Source organism: Bidens hawaiensis, unplaced genomic scaffold, assembly GCF_021521415.1.
Source record: "Bidens hawaiensis isolate Kalapana, Puna unplaced genomic scaffold, B.hawaiensis_p1.1 tig00029272_1, whole genome shotgun sequence".
NCBI classification, from domain to species: domain Eukaryota; kingdom Viridiplantae; phylum Streptophyta; class Magnoliopsida; order Asterales; family Asteraceae; genus Bidens; species Bidens hawaiensis.
In genome coordinates, this window is record NW_027494820.1 from 44106 (window position 1) to 59995 (window position 15890).

Genomic DNA, 15890 nt, shown 5'->3' on the forward strand with positions numbered 1-15890 from the left:
CATTAATAATAAATTGTTTTGGCCTATTAACTTTGATAAAGAAACATTTGTAATTGTTATTTACATCTTTACTTTTTGACCCAACTTTGATAATAAAACTTTTGTCAAGATATTTTTACCATTAATAATCGAAAAGATACCAATCAACTTCCCGCTAACATGCCACACAAGTTTCACATAGATATACCTATTGACCCTTCAATGTTTGTTTCACATATTTACTTTTTGACCGCTCAATTTTGGTAATAAAACGTTTGTCATGTGTCTTTACATTTTGGTCATTCAAATTTGGTAATGAAACTTTTGTGACAAAATTTTTACCTTAAAAAATTGAACAGATATTGACCAACTTCTGCCATTTCGTAATGAAACTTCTGTAATGCATTAGTTAACCCGCTTCATCGTAACAGGCGGGTACAAGTGTTAAAAAAATAATTATGAATTTTGTCATTTTATAAAGAATACCTATACAATTGTCATTTAACGTGTCGGTCCACACTTCTAATTTTATACTAACTCAAATACACAATTTGAATTCAAAACAAATAAGATTAAATAAAATAAGACTAACTTATCATATAATAATAAAGTAATTATTATATTAAATATTCTTCAAGATTTTAGAATAGTTTAGTTTTGGACACGTTTAACATTGTATACATGCATGTTTCTTTAAAGTTTAGGACCTTTTGGTCCTTGTAGTATGTGAGTCCGCTTTTCACTACAAGAAACCTCTCCCGTAGGGACGACACCTTTAGCGGCGACGCAACTAATAGAGGCGACATAGTGAAAAAATTAGGCGGGGTTATTTCCCCCCGGTGCGTCTCCCCCAAATTAACCCTAAAATCCCAATCTCTCTCTTCCAAATTCATTCTCTTTACCTCCACACAATTTCACCACCGGAGCTTCTCTCCTAAATCTTTCCCCCGGCCGTTGATTTCTGTTGTCTCTCTCTCTCTCCATCGATTTGCTCTGACGTCGTCGCCACCACTGAACACCGTCGCCGCTCACCTGCTTATTCCAAGCGCAACCCTTGCCGGACACCGCTCAATTCTGACGACCTGCTTATTCCAAGCGCAAACCTCACTGCTCAATTTGTGATTGGAAGCGTCTACGGTGTTGGTATATTGGTGGGTAGCTAGTAGATAAAAGCGCTATAACTATGAAATGAAATTATAAGAAACAGTATCAAACAGAAAATGATAGCTGAAAATTCATGTTCAACACGGGTCTTTTAAAACAGATTACATGTCTCCCAAGGGAATTCGTTTGTTTCCCATGATACAATAGTCTAAACGTAACAACGTAACTTTTTCGTGGTTACGTTTTGACGTGCAAAACTGAGTCGCCACACCAAACTGAACACATGTAGATGTTCTTTTGGTCATATTCGACTAGAATTTTCGAGTTTCTTTCTTGGTGCTGGTGCTATGTTCATCACAACCTTTTTCCAATACCCTCTCGGTGTTCATGCATTTAGCCAAGAACTATTACATGCAAGATTTTAAATAAATATCCTGAACTTTCTGAAGAAGCAAAGAAATTGATTCGGCAATCCAATTTCCTGTTCATAGTTTAGTCTGTACATTTTGATAAAAACATTCTAAAATTCGTTTGTGAGTGTGACTAGATCCTCATTGGTAGTCGTTCGATGTTTTTACCATCATGATCAGGTTTTGAATTTGAACTTATAATGAGAAGAAAAAAACAATTATGAATTTTGTCATTTTCTAAAAGAATACATATATTTGTAGCAATATTAGATTATAGCTCTTTTGTTTTTCATGTGACAATCATATATGCCAACATGACTGGTAATCGGCAGCTCATTTCGAAAATTACAACGTTGGATAAAATCTAAAGAACATAACAAATATTAATATTATTGATGTATCTTATAACAAAGCTTAATTTCTCACATGATACACTCTCATGCACCGATATATATATATATATATATATATATATATATATATATATATCCTAGATCTTTACGTTTTTTTATCATGGATATTCTTCACCAATCCAAAGCACGTCCCTAGTTTCATACGCTCATTTCCAACTATCTTGTCGTTTGTTGTCTATATATCGATGCATAAACAATAAATCAATAGCAAAACAAGAAGAAGCTTTTGCTTTCACTCTTGAAGACACTAAGGACCATGGACTCCAATAAGTTATCAGTACTTGAAGCCCTTGATTCGGCTCAAACACAATGGTACCATGCCAAAGCAATCGTCATCGCGGGAATGGGTTTCTTCACCGACGCGTACGATCTCTTTTGTATATCGACAGTGTCAAAGCTCTTGGGTCGCCTTTACTACCCAGAGCATGAGCTGACCAAAGGGCCTGGAAAACTCCCAACTCACATCAACAACGCCGTCATCGGGGTTGCGCTTGTTGGCACGCTATCCGGACAGCTGGTGTTCGGATGGCTTGGTGACAAACTTGGTCGAAAGAAGGTGTATGGTATAACCTTGATTTTAATGACACTTTGTGCCATCTGCTCCGGGTTGTCCTTTGGGTACACCCCGAAAGCAGTGATTGGCACACTTTGTTTTTTCCGGTTTTGGTTAGGGTTTGGGATTGGCGGAGATTACCCTCTCTCCGCCACCATCATGTCTGAGTACGCGAATAAGAAAACGCGTGGGGCGTTTATTGCGGCCGTGTTTGCTATGCAAGGAATGGGGATTGTTTTCGCCGGTCTAGTGTCAATGATCGTCTCTCACGCGTTGTTACAAGCAAATCCGGCTCCGTCATGGAAGGCAGACCACGTGCTTTCGGTGCAGCCGAATGCGGATTACGCATGGCGAATTGTTCTCATGCTTGGAGCTCTCCCGGCTATCTTGACATATTATTGGCGTTTGAAAATGCCTGAAACCGGAAGATACACTGCGGTCATAGAAGGAAACGCGAAGCAAGCCGCGGCGGATATGGGACGGGTTTTGGATATTGAGATCCAAGCGGAGCAAGAGAAACTCGCAATGTTTAAGTCGAAGAACGACTATTCTTTGTGGTCTCGCGAGTTCGTTGAGAGACATGGGCTTCACTTGATAGGAACAACGACCACTTGGTTCTTGTTGGACGTTGCATTCTATAGTCAAAACTTAACACAAAAGGATATCTTTCCCGTGATGGGTTTGACCCATAAAGCTCAAGAAGTCAACGCGTTAAGAGAGATGTTCGAGATCTCTCGTGCTATGTTCGTGATCGCCATGTTCGGTACGTTTCCGGGGTACTGGTTCACGGTGGCGTTTATCGAGAAACTCGGTCGGTACAAGATACAACTGATGGGATTCCTGATGATGACAATATTCATGTTCATAATCGGAGTTAAGTATGATTCTCTCAAGACACATGAGAACCGATGGGTGTTCGCGGGTCTCTACGGATTAACGTTCTTCTTTGCGAATTTCGGGCCAAACAGCACGACTTTTGTATTACCCGCGGAGTTGTTTCCGACGAGGCTGAGGTCGACGTGTCATGCGATAAGCGCGGCCTCAGGGAAGGCGGGAGCGATGGTGAGTGCGTTCGGGATTCAAACTTACACTCTGGATGGTGATTCTAAAAAGATCAAGAAAGCGATGATAATATTGGCGGTGACGAATTTGTTAGGGTTCTTCTTTTCGTTTCTGGTGACGGAGACGAAAGGGCGGTCGTTGGAGGAGATTTCGGGCGAAGACGGAAGCAAAGACAAGGCGGAATATCAGTTGGAGACGAGTAACAGAGAATATCGGAACAGTCAAGTACATGAGACTTGAGGGTTTTCAATCCCAAGAATAAAAATCTATCCATCTAAATAATTGTACGTTTGACGTTTTGGCATGCATGCAAAATAAGAAATAAATATAGCAAACATAATTCTCTCCTTTTGGCCGGGGTTCGTGATACTTATGGTAATTACACGTTAAAATAAACGCTAAGCTGTTCGTTGGTCGGATATTTTTATTGTTCTGAAATGTCAATTGAATCGGTCAAAGTAATATATATTCTAGCATACAAAGAAATCAATAAGTTTGCAAAGCAAAAAACAAACTAAAGAATTTTTGAAGAATTAAACAAGTTTGAATAACATGTATATATACTAGATTGATTTCATGTACATTATGTTAAAAAGAATTTTTGTTCTCGATCTTGGCAGCTACCCATCTTTCTTACAGACATGCATTCCCATTTAAGACTGTACGTTGCTATGAGACTAGACTTGTTGTCATTTATAGTTCTGTATAAATTTTATGGATTGTATATCTGTACGGCCTATCCCTATGGGATAGAGGTAAGGCTGTCTACATCTTACCGGAAGCAGCCTCTCTATCCCTATGGGATAGAGGTAAGGCTGTCTACATCTTACCCTCCTCAGACCCTACCATAGCATTGCTATTGGTGGGATATACTGAGTACGATGATGATGATGATGATATCTGTATGGCCTACTTCCGTCACAATGGTTTTTAAGTTACTCCAGTTTGACTTAGGATTTACCAACTGTGGGGCCTACCAGGGGTGTGGTGCTATAGTTTGAGAGGTCTAGCATTCTTATTAAACTGCGAATGAGACCAAAGCCAGGAATGTCATTAGGCGTAGCTGTAACCTAAAGGTAAGATTCTATGTTAACAAGTTATGTGGTGTTACGATCGATTTTTTTAAGTACAAAAACATCCGGGTAAACTTTCCGTAAAGCTAGTTCTTTTTCTCCGTGAATCTCGTATACTATTTGTGGATCTTTAACAGCAGCAAACCAAGTGATATTCTCATGACATCCATAGACTTGATGACTAAGAGCATCTATAACAAGCCACACACTCCCATGGTCTGACTAATATGGCAAGGAAGCATACCTGATATGGAAATAATCCATCATTGTGGTGCCAAGTCCATAGATGTAATCCCTCTTATACACACATAATATATCATATATATACATATTTAATATTTTTTAATAAATTTAGTGAAGGTTTGTTGTTTTGGAAAAAAGTGAGGGTTTTTTAAAAAAAAATTGGAATTTAATTTGACAATTATGTGTCGGATTGTATTGTTATAGATACTCTAAGTCCGTAGATCTCATACTATTATAATGTCCCCACAATCCGTACATCGATTTTGGGGAGTTCATAGATCTCAATTTGTTTATCCATAGATCTCTTACTTAACATATACATCAAGTTACAACATCTGCTAACCATTCCATATATACTTGGTCAAAATTTCACGAATTCCACAATTGCGCACTCCTGACTTGGACAACGTTTCATCATGTACGGATTCATCATATATTGACTTATGCTATCTTCTACAAACTTTTTACTTAGGCGATTATTCAACACGTCTCATCTATAGATCAACTCAACTTATGCAGATTTGATATGTCGTCTACGAACTTCACTCTAAGCCGTATATAAACCACTTACGGATCAACGCCATGTCAACTGTCAAGTACGACCTGATATACTTAGAGCATATACAACAATAAACATATACAAACCGTCATATCATATTCCAAACTTATCTCAAAAACATCATTTTCTTCCACAATAACAAACCTTTACAAACCCTATTAAAAAATATTAAATGTGTATATATATATAATATGTGTGTGTGTGCATGTGAGAGAGAGTGTCACATCACTAGTTGTAATTTGCAGGTTTGTAGAGAAGGACTTCACACCCAAAACCTTCACTCCACAACAAGAAAGTTTGTGTTCTTAAAGTTTGTCAATTGCCATGTAAATTCAAACCTAGGGTAAAAGAGTTTGTTGTGGATGCTCTTAAACCAACCAAGAGAATGTTTCGTAACTTACTAGAGCATCTACAACACCCAACTTGTACAAACCATCACATCAGCTCCATATCATATTTTAAAATTTTCTAAAAAACCTTCATTTATTTCACAACAACAAACCTTTACAAACCTCATTAAAATAATATATAATATATGTGTATATAATATATCTATATATGTATGTGAGATAGAGAGAGGAAAGTTGTCCACCTCACTAGTTTGCATGAACAAACTTTGGGCTATGGACTTTGTTCCACAACAAAGAAGTTTGTAACAACCAAGTCCTTGGTACGTCACGTAGATCCAAACCTTGGGTTTAATAGCTCGTTGTAGATGTTCTTAGAGCATCTACAACAAGGTGAATTCTCCAAGGTTTGGATGATGTCGCACCAAACAAACTAGATGGTTAAGGACTTTATCCATTGTAGAGCAAAGTTTGTGAGATAAAGTTTGCATAACCAAACTTAATTTCAAATTTCTAGGGTGAGTCTCAATGTCAATTTCTCTCACATACTTATATACATATTATATATGCATATATAATTTCAATATATTTAATAAGGTTTATTGTTGTGAAAAAATTTGAAGTTTTTGTGAAAAGTTTGAAATTTGATGTGTAACTGATGTGACGGTTTGTAAAAGTGTGATGTATATGTTGTTAGGTGTTACTGATATAGTAAAGTAAGATACTAATATGACTCATGATGATAAGGAAGGCTTAATTATTGGAGCATGTAAAGTAGAGTAGACAACTAATTCCACAAACATAGTTAGAATAAGTTTACAGAACCTGCTACGTTCTAAATCATAATCAAAAACAAAATTACATAAAACAATAATAAACCACAAACATACGACTCTTTGGCCTGTTTTATTTAATTATCATCCACTTATTTTACATGCCACCTTTTATTGTTTTACTTGTATTACTATATTTTATGGGACACCATAAGCCGATACACTCAACTCTCTAGGACTTGACGATGTCCTCTATTACTCATCTCCGCCTCCGGCTTATCTTTGCTTCCATCTTCGCCCGAAATCTCCTCCAACGACCGCCCTTTCGTCTCCGTCACCAGAAACGTACAAAAGAACCCCAACATATTCGTCACCGCCAATATTATCATCGCAAACTTTATCTTACTTCTTTCGCCACTCAAAGTATACTTCTGTATCCCGAAAGCACTCACCATGGCTCCCGCCTTTCCAGAGGCCGCACTTATCGCATGGCACGTGGACCTCACTCTCGTTGGAAACAGTTCCGCGGGTAGAACAAATGTCGTGCTGTTCGGCCTGAAATTCGCAAAGAAGAAGGTTAACCCGTAGAGAGCCGCGAACATCCATCGGTTTTCATGTGTCGCGAGGCAATCATACTTCACTCCGATTACGAACATGAAAAGTGACATCATTAGGAATCCCATGAGTTGTATTTTGTACCGACCGAGTTTCTCGATAAACGCCACCGTGAACCAGTACCCCGGAAACGTACCGAACATGGCGACAACGAACATGGCACGAGAGATCTCGAACATCTCTCGTAAAGCGTTGACTTCTGGAGCTTTATGGGTCAAACCCATCACGGGAAAGATATCCTTTTGAGTCAAGTTTTGACTATAGAATGCAACGTCCAACAAGAACCAAGTGGTCGATGTTCCTATCAAGTGAAGCCCATGTCTCTCAAAGAACTTGCTAGACCACAAAGGATAATCGTTACTCGACTTAAACATTGCGAGCTTCTCTTGCTCCGCTTGGATCTCCATATCCAAAACCCATCCCATATCCGACGCGGCTTGCTTCGCGTTCCCTTCGATTATTGCGGTGTACCTTCCGGTTTCTGGCATCTTCATCCGCCAGTAAAATGTTAACAAAGCCGGTAAGGCTCCGAGCATGAGAACGATTCGCCACGCGTAATCCGCGTTCGGCTGCGCGGAAAGCACGTGGTTTTCCTTCCATGACGGAGCCTCACTGGCTTGTAGGAAAATATAAGAAATGATCATGGACACTAAACCCGCAAAAATAATCCCCACGCCTTGCATAGCAAACACCGCGGCGATAAACGCGCCGCGGGTTTTTTTATTCGCCTACTCGGACATGATCGTCGCGGAGAGAGGGTAGTCTCCGCCGATCCCAAAACCGAAAAAAACAAAGCGTGCGAATCACTGCTTTCGAGGTGTACCCAAACGACAAACCCGAGCAGATGGCGCAAATCATCATGAGAAGCAAGGTGATACCGTAAACCTTCTTTCGACCGAGCTTATCACCTAGATAACCGAACACGAGCTGTCCGGATAACGTTCCGATAAGGGCGACACCGATGACCATGTTGTTGATGCCTGTAGGGAGTTTTCCGGTTTCTGTTAAATGTTTGTTGTGTTCGGGAAAATAGAGGCGGCCCAACAATTTTGAGACTGTAGAGATGCAAAAGAGATCGTATGCATCAGTGAAGAAACCCATGCCGGCAATGACTATGGCTTTGACATGGTACCATTGCGTACGAGCTGAATCAAGTGCTTCAAGTACTGATAGGTTGTTAGAAGCCATTAGTTCTTGACGTCACAGTTATCTTATTTTCGAGTTGATTGAGGTTGGTGATTATTATGAATATATAGACGTATCCGGAACGATGATATTATGACATTTAGACGTGCTCTACAAGGAGTTATTCGAATGTTTGAGAATATCCGTGGCTTTAATTTTGTAAAATCCTAGGAATTGTTGAAATTATCCCGTGACAGATCATTATTAGTTTTATAACGTTTAATACATCGGATATGTTTCTGTCCAAATTAATCTTATTTTAACACCCATCCACTCTATGTTCTGAAATGAGTTTATTCGTTTATGTGACATCATTAATTCTTTGCATCGAAGGCAGTGGTGTGTAGAATATGTTAGTGGTATGAAGGTTAATTTGTAAGGGCATGAAAGTATTCATATTTGAAATTTAACTCATATATACATGTAATTTAACTTAAAAGACACTTTTATATATGAGAATTTGTTTTATCTTATGAAACTTTTTGTGTCTACTTCCTCATATTTATCTAGCTCTTCCATCAAATAATATGTATTTATTCTTTTGATTATACTTTTTAGCTTATTCACTAAAGAAAATCTATGAATGAAATATATAGAGTGAATAATAATAATCTATATATCTATATCGTATTATAGAAAACTGAGTAAAAAAAATAATAAAAGCAATAATTTTTTTCTTTAAATTATATGGAAAGTAATGATATAGGAATCGAAAATCCAATATACAGAGTGCCCACCTGGATGGGTGCATTGACGCCTAATTAGTCTCGACAGAGACATTGCCCCGTGGGTATTAGTACCAAGCAGTGATGAGAATATGATGATGAGAGGTGGGTGATTGTGGTGAAGAGATGAGGTGGATGATGGTGGTGGGGCAGTGTTGGAGCACGACAGAGCAGTGGTGGTGAGCTGGTTTTAGTTGTGGCTGGAAGATGATATTGTGTTTTTTTAAACGTTGATAGCAGGAAGATAAAACTTATATTGATATTAGCCTGAATTAATTGCTATTTTGTTTGTTTTTTATTATATCTAATTTACTTTTCATTATTACATTTTAAAATATTAATTTTGAAGAGTGATTAAATTTTAAAAAATATAATTAAATTTTTATTTTTTTTCTTTATGTAATAAACAACTTAGTTAATTTATTTATTAAAAAAATTAACTTGTTCTTTTATTTTAGATTATGTTATTTTAATTTAAAAAGAATTTAATTTAGTTAAAGAAAAATAAAATGATGAATGTTAGAGTGAGGGTGAATGATGGGCATTCAAATGGTTGAACGATGAGGAATAGGATAACATGACGCTGATCGAAGGCTACAGTGGACTGTCCACAATTAAAATAACTAAAAGTGAAAATGAGGGATTTGAAATTCATTAACCACCATGATTATTTCAACAAAACAAGCAAAAATCAACACTAAATTCTGGGTGTTAGAAGATGCATGAATCACCATGGGTTTTCATGTTTCAACAAAATGATCGAAAAACCAAATCAAAATCAAGATGAGGATGTTGAAGTGAATAGTTTGAGTATCCATTAATCAACGTGGATATTCATAACCCCCCCCCCCCCCCCCCCCCAAATAATAATAATAATAATTAAATGAAATCATTTAAGTAAAACAATCATGAGAAAAACCAAGTTTAACCACGAATCATTGTGAATTCGGTTATAAATGAGGAATGTGTATGTCACACGATCACTGTGAATTCGGTTATAAATGAGGAATGTGTATGTCACACGATCACTGTGAAATCGGTTATAATTGAACTGATTAAATAACCAATTGCTTTTAATTAGTTCAATTGGTATAAATGCTCCAAATGCTAGACAATATCCGATCGAAGGCTAACATAGACTGTCCAGGAACGTAAAAGTGTAAGAATATTGTAGGCCACTAGTTCATTGCTTGGATCCTCTACGTGCTCGGAAGATATTGTTGCACGTATATTACGCATAGATGTGGGCTTACACAATATATTTTTTTTATTTTTTCTTGATTTCTTAAATATTATAAGGGTCTGTTTAGTATAAGATAATAGAATGCACAATGGAATGTAATTGACAAGAAAGTAAAATGGATAATTAACATTCCATTATCCTATTATGGTTAATATAAGAGTAAGAAATGAATCAATACTTTGTATTGTTTGATAGGCAAAAAAAAATAATGACAAATACTTAACAAACTTACTAAAATGAGAAAATGGTAATGGCGGTGGTGACGTCGGTGGAGGTAGCAATGGTGATGGTCGTGTAGTCGAAAAAGTAACATGAAAAAGGGAATAAATAAATTAATTAATTAAATGAATATAAATGAATTATTTTGATGTGTTTAAAGAGTAAGATAATTTTATGTGCAAAGAGAATTCTATTTCGTTATTAAAAGTAACATTTTTTTTTCTTTTTCATTCTCGCAACATTTCATTTTATCAAACACTACCTAATATTCTTTTGTAATTATAGTTTTCTTGTGTAAAATGATTTTTTAGTTTTGATGACGGGTCTTGAGTTTAAATGTTAAAAGACAAAAAACGTAGGGCTCAAGACACGTTAGAGGTTTTTTTTTTATGGGTTTTCTCCTGAAAGTGAAATTAAGATAATCGGATTAGCCGTATGTAATCTAATTTTACTTAATTTTTTTCAAGGCAAATACGATTTCATCAAACTATAAAACACAAACCCGCGATATATCGGCTGTCATCCACCCACCCACAGCAAAATCTCCAAAACGATAAAACTTTTTATTATAAAAGGAGAACAACAAAAAAGCCCCAATTCTTCTAATCGCTTTAAAATATCGCGAGAAAATCCCCTTGCCGACATCATTCCATTTCCTGGAATCTGCCAACTCCTTGAGTTCTCTCTCTCTGTAAGCCATTTTCTATTTCTCGCTATTTTCTCTCCCATTTTCTCTTCAAAATTACTTGCTCAATTAAACCCTAATTTTCTATTAGGTTATGAAATTCAATAATCATCGTATACTTTAGCTTCTAATTGTGAATTTTTATAACATCGAATGATCCAATTATATTATGTTTTACTAGATTAACATTACACAACCAATTATTTGGTATAATTGAATCATTTTGAATGTAATTGTGCTATCTAGCCATTCTTTTATTTAACCAAAGTTAGTGATTGTTAAGGAAAAGAACTTATTCGTCAACAGTTCACAAACAACTAACCGAACGAAATTTCTTGTTCGTGTTTGTTCATTAACTTATTCGTGAACAGTTGACCAACACAAATGAACACGGACAATGTTTATTTTTATTTAGCAAGTGTTCTTTTAACATCATATGTTAATTTCACTTATAAATTAATCACATAATAGTCATATACTTTTTTTTATTTATTTTATAGTTAGTAATTTTGCTTAAATCTATATAAGATTAAAAAAGTAAAAGTTATAATAATAAAAAAATCCTTTGATTACCTAACAAACAAATATTAAAGAACATAAATGGACGTAAACGAGCACATTATTGAGCATTCACATACACAATTGAACAAACATGACATGTGTTCATGTTCGTTCATTTATTCAACGAACAGGCAAATCGAACTTCCCGCTGAATGGTTCACGGACAGTTTGCTGAACGTCCGGTTCGTTTACAGCCCTAAAGGTGACTGCAAGTAACTAGTACACTAACTTTGCTCCATTGGTTCTGATTTTAGGTGTTTTTTGGGATTACTTGTATAATATACCTGTTTTTTGCTTTTTAAAATAAGCAGTTTATTCAAAACCGCTTATTTTACTGGTACATAATCAAGTAAATTGTTTAGATTAACAGCTATAATAAGCAGTTTTATACACCCTGTAATCCTGTCAGTCATTGTAGACATTTTTTTTTAAATGTTTTTTTAACTCATTTTGAGGATTGCTTATTAAGTACTAACCATGACAAAACTTTTTTGTTTGACTATTAATGTCAACAGTGTGGAATGCAAGGTATTTCTTCTACATAACTACATAAGTAAGTCCGCATCTATTTGTCTATTCAAAGTTTGATTTCACACAAATTGAAATCATTATATGTCACACTATGAAATACTCGATAATTTTCATAAAACAAACTTACTTTTTTCACGACAGTGGTTCGAGTGAAAGATGCTTGTTGGGAATATGCTGAGAAACTTGAAGGAAATAAGGTTAAATGCAAATTCTGTCTTAGGATTCTGAACGGTGGCATAAGTAGATTGAAACATCATTTATCTAGACTTCCAAGTAAAGGTGTAAACCCGTGCAGTAAAGTTAGAGATGATGTAGCCGAGAAAGTTCTTGCCATTGTGTCAAAAAAAGACGATACCAGAGAAGTACTTTTAACCATAAAACGAAAACGAGAAGAACCCATCCCACCCGTTAACAACAACAACAACAAAAACAACAATAACAGTAATGGTAATAATATTGTTATTTATCCAAGTAGAAGTCTAGCAACGCTAGAAGCACCAGTTTTTCAAAATATCATCCAAAACATAACTTCTGATAATGTAAGTGATCAAGAAAATGCGAAAAGAAGCATTGCACTTTTCCTTTTCGAGAATAAGTTAGACTTCAGTGTTGCCAGATCATCATCTTACCAGTTAATGATTGATTCGATTGTGAAATGTGTTAAAGGGTTTAAGGGGCCCACACCCGAATCTCTGAAAACGAACTGGTTAGAGGTTATAAAGTCAGAAGTCAACACACAGTCAAAAGAAACCGAGAAAGAATGGTCAACAATGGGTTGCACGATTATAGTCGAAACATGGACTGATAACAAGTCTAGAGCTTTAATCAACTTCTTAGTTTCATCACCATCGAGCACGTTCTTCCACAAATCCGTAGACGCGTCTTCGTACTTCAAGAACACAAAGTTTCTTGCTGATTTGTTTGATTCCGTGATTCAAGATTTTGGGCCCGAAAACATCGTGCAGATTATCTTGGATAACACGCTTAACTGCAAGAGTATAGTGAATCATATTTCGCAAACATACGGAACAATCTTTGTATCACTGTGCGCTTCGCAATGTTTAAACGCGATTTTAAAAGAGTTTTCAAAGATTGACTGGGTTAACCGATGCATTTCGCAAGCACAAACCGTTTCAAAGTTCATATACAACAACTCATCACTTCTTGACATGATGAAAAAGTTCACAGAGGATGAAGAGATCGTTAAAACCGGTATCACGAAATATGTTTCGCACTTCTTAACGTTACAATCGATCTTAAAACAACGGTCAAGATTGAAGCACATGTTTAACAGCCCCGTGTATACTAGCAACCCGTCTTACTCAAACAAGCCACAAAGCATGGCATGCATTAACATACTTGATGACAATGAGTTTTGGCGCGCGGTTGAAGAATGTGTGGCGGTTTCCGAACCGTATTTGAAGGTGATGAGGGAGGTTTCGGGTGGAAAACCTGCTGTTGGGTCGGTTTATGAGTTGATGACAAAAGCGAAAGAGTCGATTCGAACATATTATATTATGGATGATATCAAATGTAAGATCTTTTTTGATATTGTGGATCAGAAATGGCAAAATAATCTTCATTCACCATTGCATTCAGCAGCTGCGTTTTTGAATCCGGCTATTCAGTATAACACCGAGATTAAGTTTCTCGGGTCTATAAAAGAAGATTTCTTTAGGGTTTTGGAGAAGCTGTTACCGACTCCTGAATTAAGGCGAGATATTACGAGTCAAATATTGTTGTTTACGCGGGCTACTGGTATGTTTGGGTGTAATCTTGCTAAGGAGGCCATTGATTCTGTTTCACCTGGTATGTTTTAGTCACTCTCTTTTTTACTACGATGAAGTAGTCAGTTTGATATAATTTGGATAACGGGTCAAAACGCATAAATTTATGTTATAAGTCGAAACAAATTTTACCAATGTTTTATAAATAGTCAGTAGATATGATACAAAGATCATGTTATTTCCTTTTGAAATGTTTTTAACAAATGATTTTAGGTGGCTTTACCCATCAAAAATACACTTTGGCAACTTTTGGCTCGTTTCCTTTTAAGCCAGGTTTTTCTATTTACGTGTTTGATCCGTCCGAGGTAAAGTAGGCCTGTAAACGAACTGAATGCTAAGTGAACCGTTCGGAAGAAAGTTTGTTTATTTAATAAAAGAACGTATGTGAACACAAAAGTTTGTTCTTCAGTTAAACGAGAGATATTTTCTTTAATGTTTGTTCATTTAAGTTTGTTTGTGTCCGTTTACTTACGTTCGTTTATGTTTGTTCATTTTCGTTAGTTTGTTTACACATATATATTGAAATTAAATATTATTTATTAGCAATACTAATTGTCCAACATGCATTAGTCACATTTTTTTAATGTTCGTTAATCTTTGATCACTTACGTCCGATTATGTTCTTGATTTATGTTCGTTGTTGTTCCTTTGAAATATAAATGAACGAATATAAACAGATACGGACCCATTCATTTTCTTAGCGAAGGAACATGAACAAGAAAATCTTCACTTATGTCCGTTTCGTCGTTTACGTTCGTTGCAGTTTGTTTGGAATATAAACGGACACAAACCGGTTCATTTCTTAAGAAATGATTCAAATGAACATGAACAAGAAAATCCATTCGTTTAAGTGTTTGTGTTCGTTCGGTTAAAGTTAAACGAACGAACATGAACAAGCCACTTATGTTGATATATAAGTGGCGCTTATGTAACTATGCTGCTGTTATAAACGTTTGCCTTCCCTCAAAAGCTTTATATGTAAGATCAACACATTCGTAACTAATGGATCTATCAGCATATTCGTTGAATTTTACCATTTAAATGTTATAATTTCCCGTTAAAACTATTTTGTTTGTCAGGAATTTGGTGGGAACAATACGGGGACTCAGCTCCAACTTTACAACGAGTTGCAATGAGAATACTGAGTCAGGTTTGTAGCACTTCCCCATTCGAACGACATTGGAGTATGTTTCAACAAATACACTCCGACAAAAGGAATAAAATTAACAAGGAAACATTGAACGATATTGCCTACGTGCATTACAATCTAAAGCTAGCGAGTTCTACGAAGTCAAAGTCAACAGATGCTAACCCGATACAACTAGAAGACATTGATATGACTTCACAGTGGGTTGAAGAAACCGAGAACGCTAGCCCCACTCAATGGCTTGATCGATTTGGTTCGGCTCTAGATGGGAACGACTTGAATACCCGACAGTTTAGCAATTCTATATTTGGTGGCAATGACCATTTGTTTAACTTGTGATGTTTATGAATGGATGCTAGGACAGAACACATCTAAATGGGAGCATGAGTTATGAGAAACAATGTTTACCATCAAACTTTCTATCAAGTTTGATTTTGGCATTTAGTATGTGATTCTATTTATATCTAAACTGAAGAAAAGGAACTGCTAAATGATAAAATTATATTCTGTTTAAGGGGCTGTTTGGTTCATTCAGAATGAATCAGATCTGAATGAGCCTCTATCCTATTCAGCAACAACAACAAGTCTGAATGATTCAGACCTAGGGGTTGTTTGGTTCATTCAGATCTGAATGATTCAGGTCTGAATGAGCCTCTGTACCATTCAGAGGCAACAG

General features: G+C 36.3%; 1 protein-coding gene and 2 pseudogenes across 1 annotated transcript; 2 read left to right on the top strand and 1 right to left on the bottom strand.

The window, feature by feature from the left end:
- Positions 1-2080: 2080 nt before the first annotated feature.
- On the top strand, positions 2081-3761 carry LOC143578432 (low affinity inorganic phosphate transporter 4 pseudogene; annotated as a pseudogene).
- A 2873-nt stretch (positions 3762-6634) lies between these two features.
- LOC143578418 (low affinity inorganic phosphate transporter 4 pseudogene) lies at positions 6635-8370 on the bottom strand (annotated as a pseudogene).
- A 3836-nt stretch (positions 8371-12206) lies between these two features.
- LOC143578419 (uncharacterized) lies at positions 12207-15691 on the top strand. Its single transcript, XM_077062010.1, has 3 exons — positions 12207-12302; positions 12422-14089; positions 15147-15691. The coding sequence occupies exons 1-3, from the start codon at positions 12227-12229 to the stop codon at positions 15551-15553; spliced, it is 2151 nt and encodes a 716-aa protein (XP_076918125.1). The 5' UTR covers positions 12207-12226; the 3' UTR covers positions 15554-15691.
- The last annotated feature ends 199 nt before the right edge of the window (positions 15692-15890 follow it).

Bases quoted from the DNA above. Each gene is read 5' to 3' on its own strand.
- LOC143578419 (XM_077062010.1), top strand. From the start codon at position 12,227: ATGACAAAACTTTTTTGTTTGACTATTAATGTCAACAGTGTGGAATGC. The intron at 12,303-12,421 runs GTAAGTCCGCAT...TTTTCACGACAG, and splicing joins TCTTCTACATAACTACATAA to TGGTTCGAGTGAAAGATGCT. The intron at 14,090-15,146 runs GTATGTTTTAGT...TTTGTTTGTCAG, and splicing joins CATTGATTCTGTTTCACCTG to GAATTTGGTGGGAACAATAC.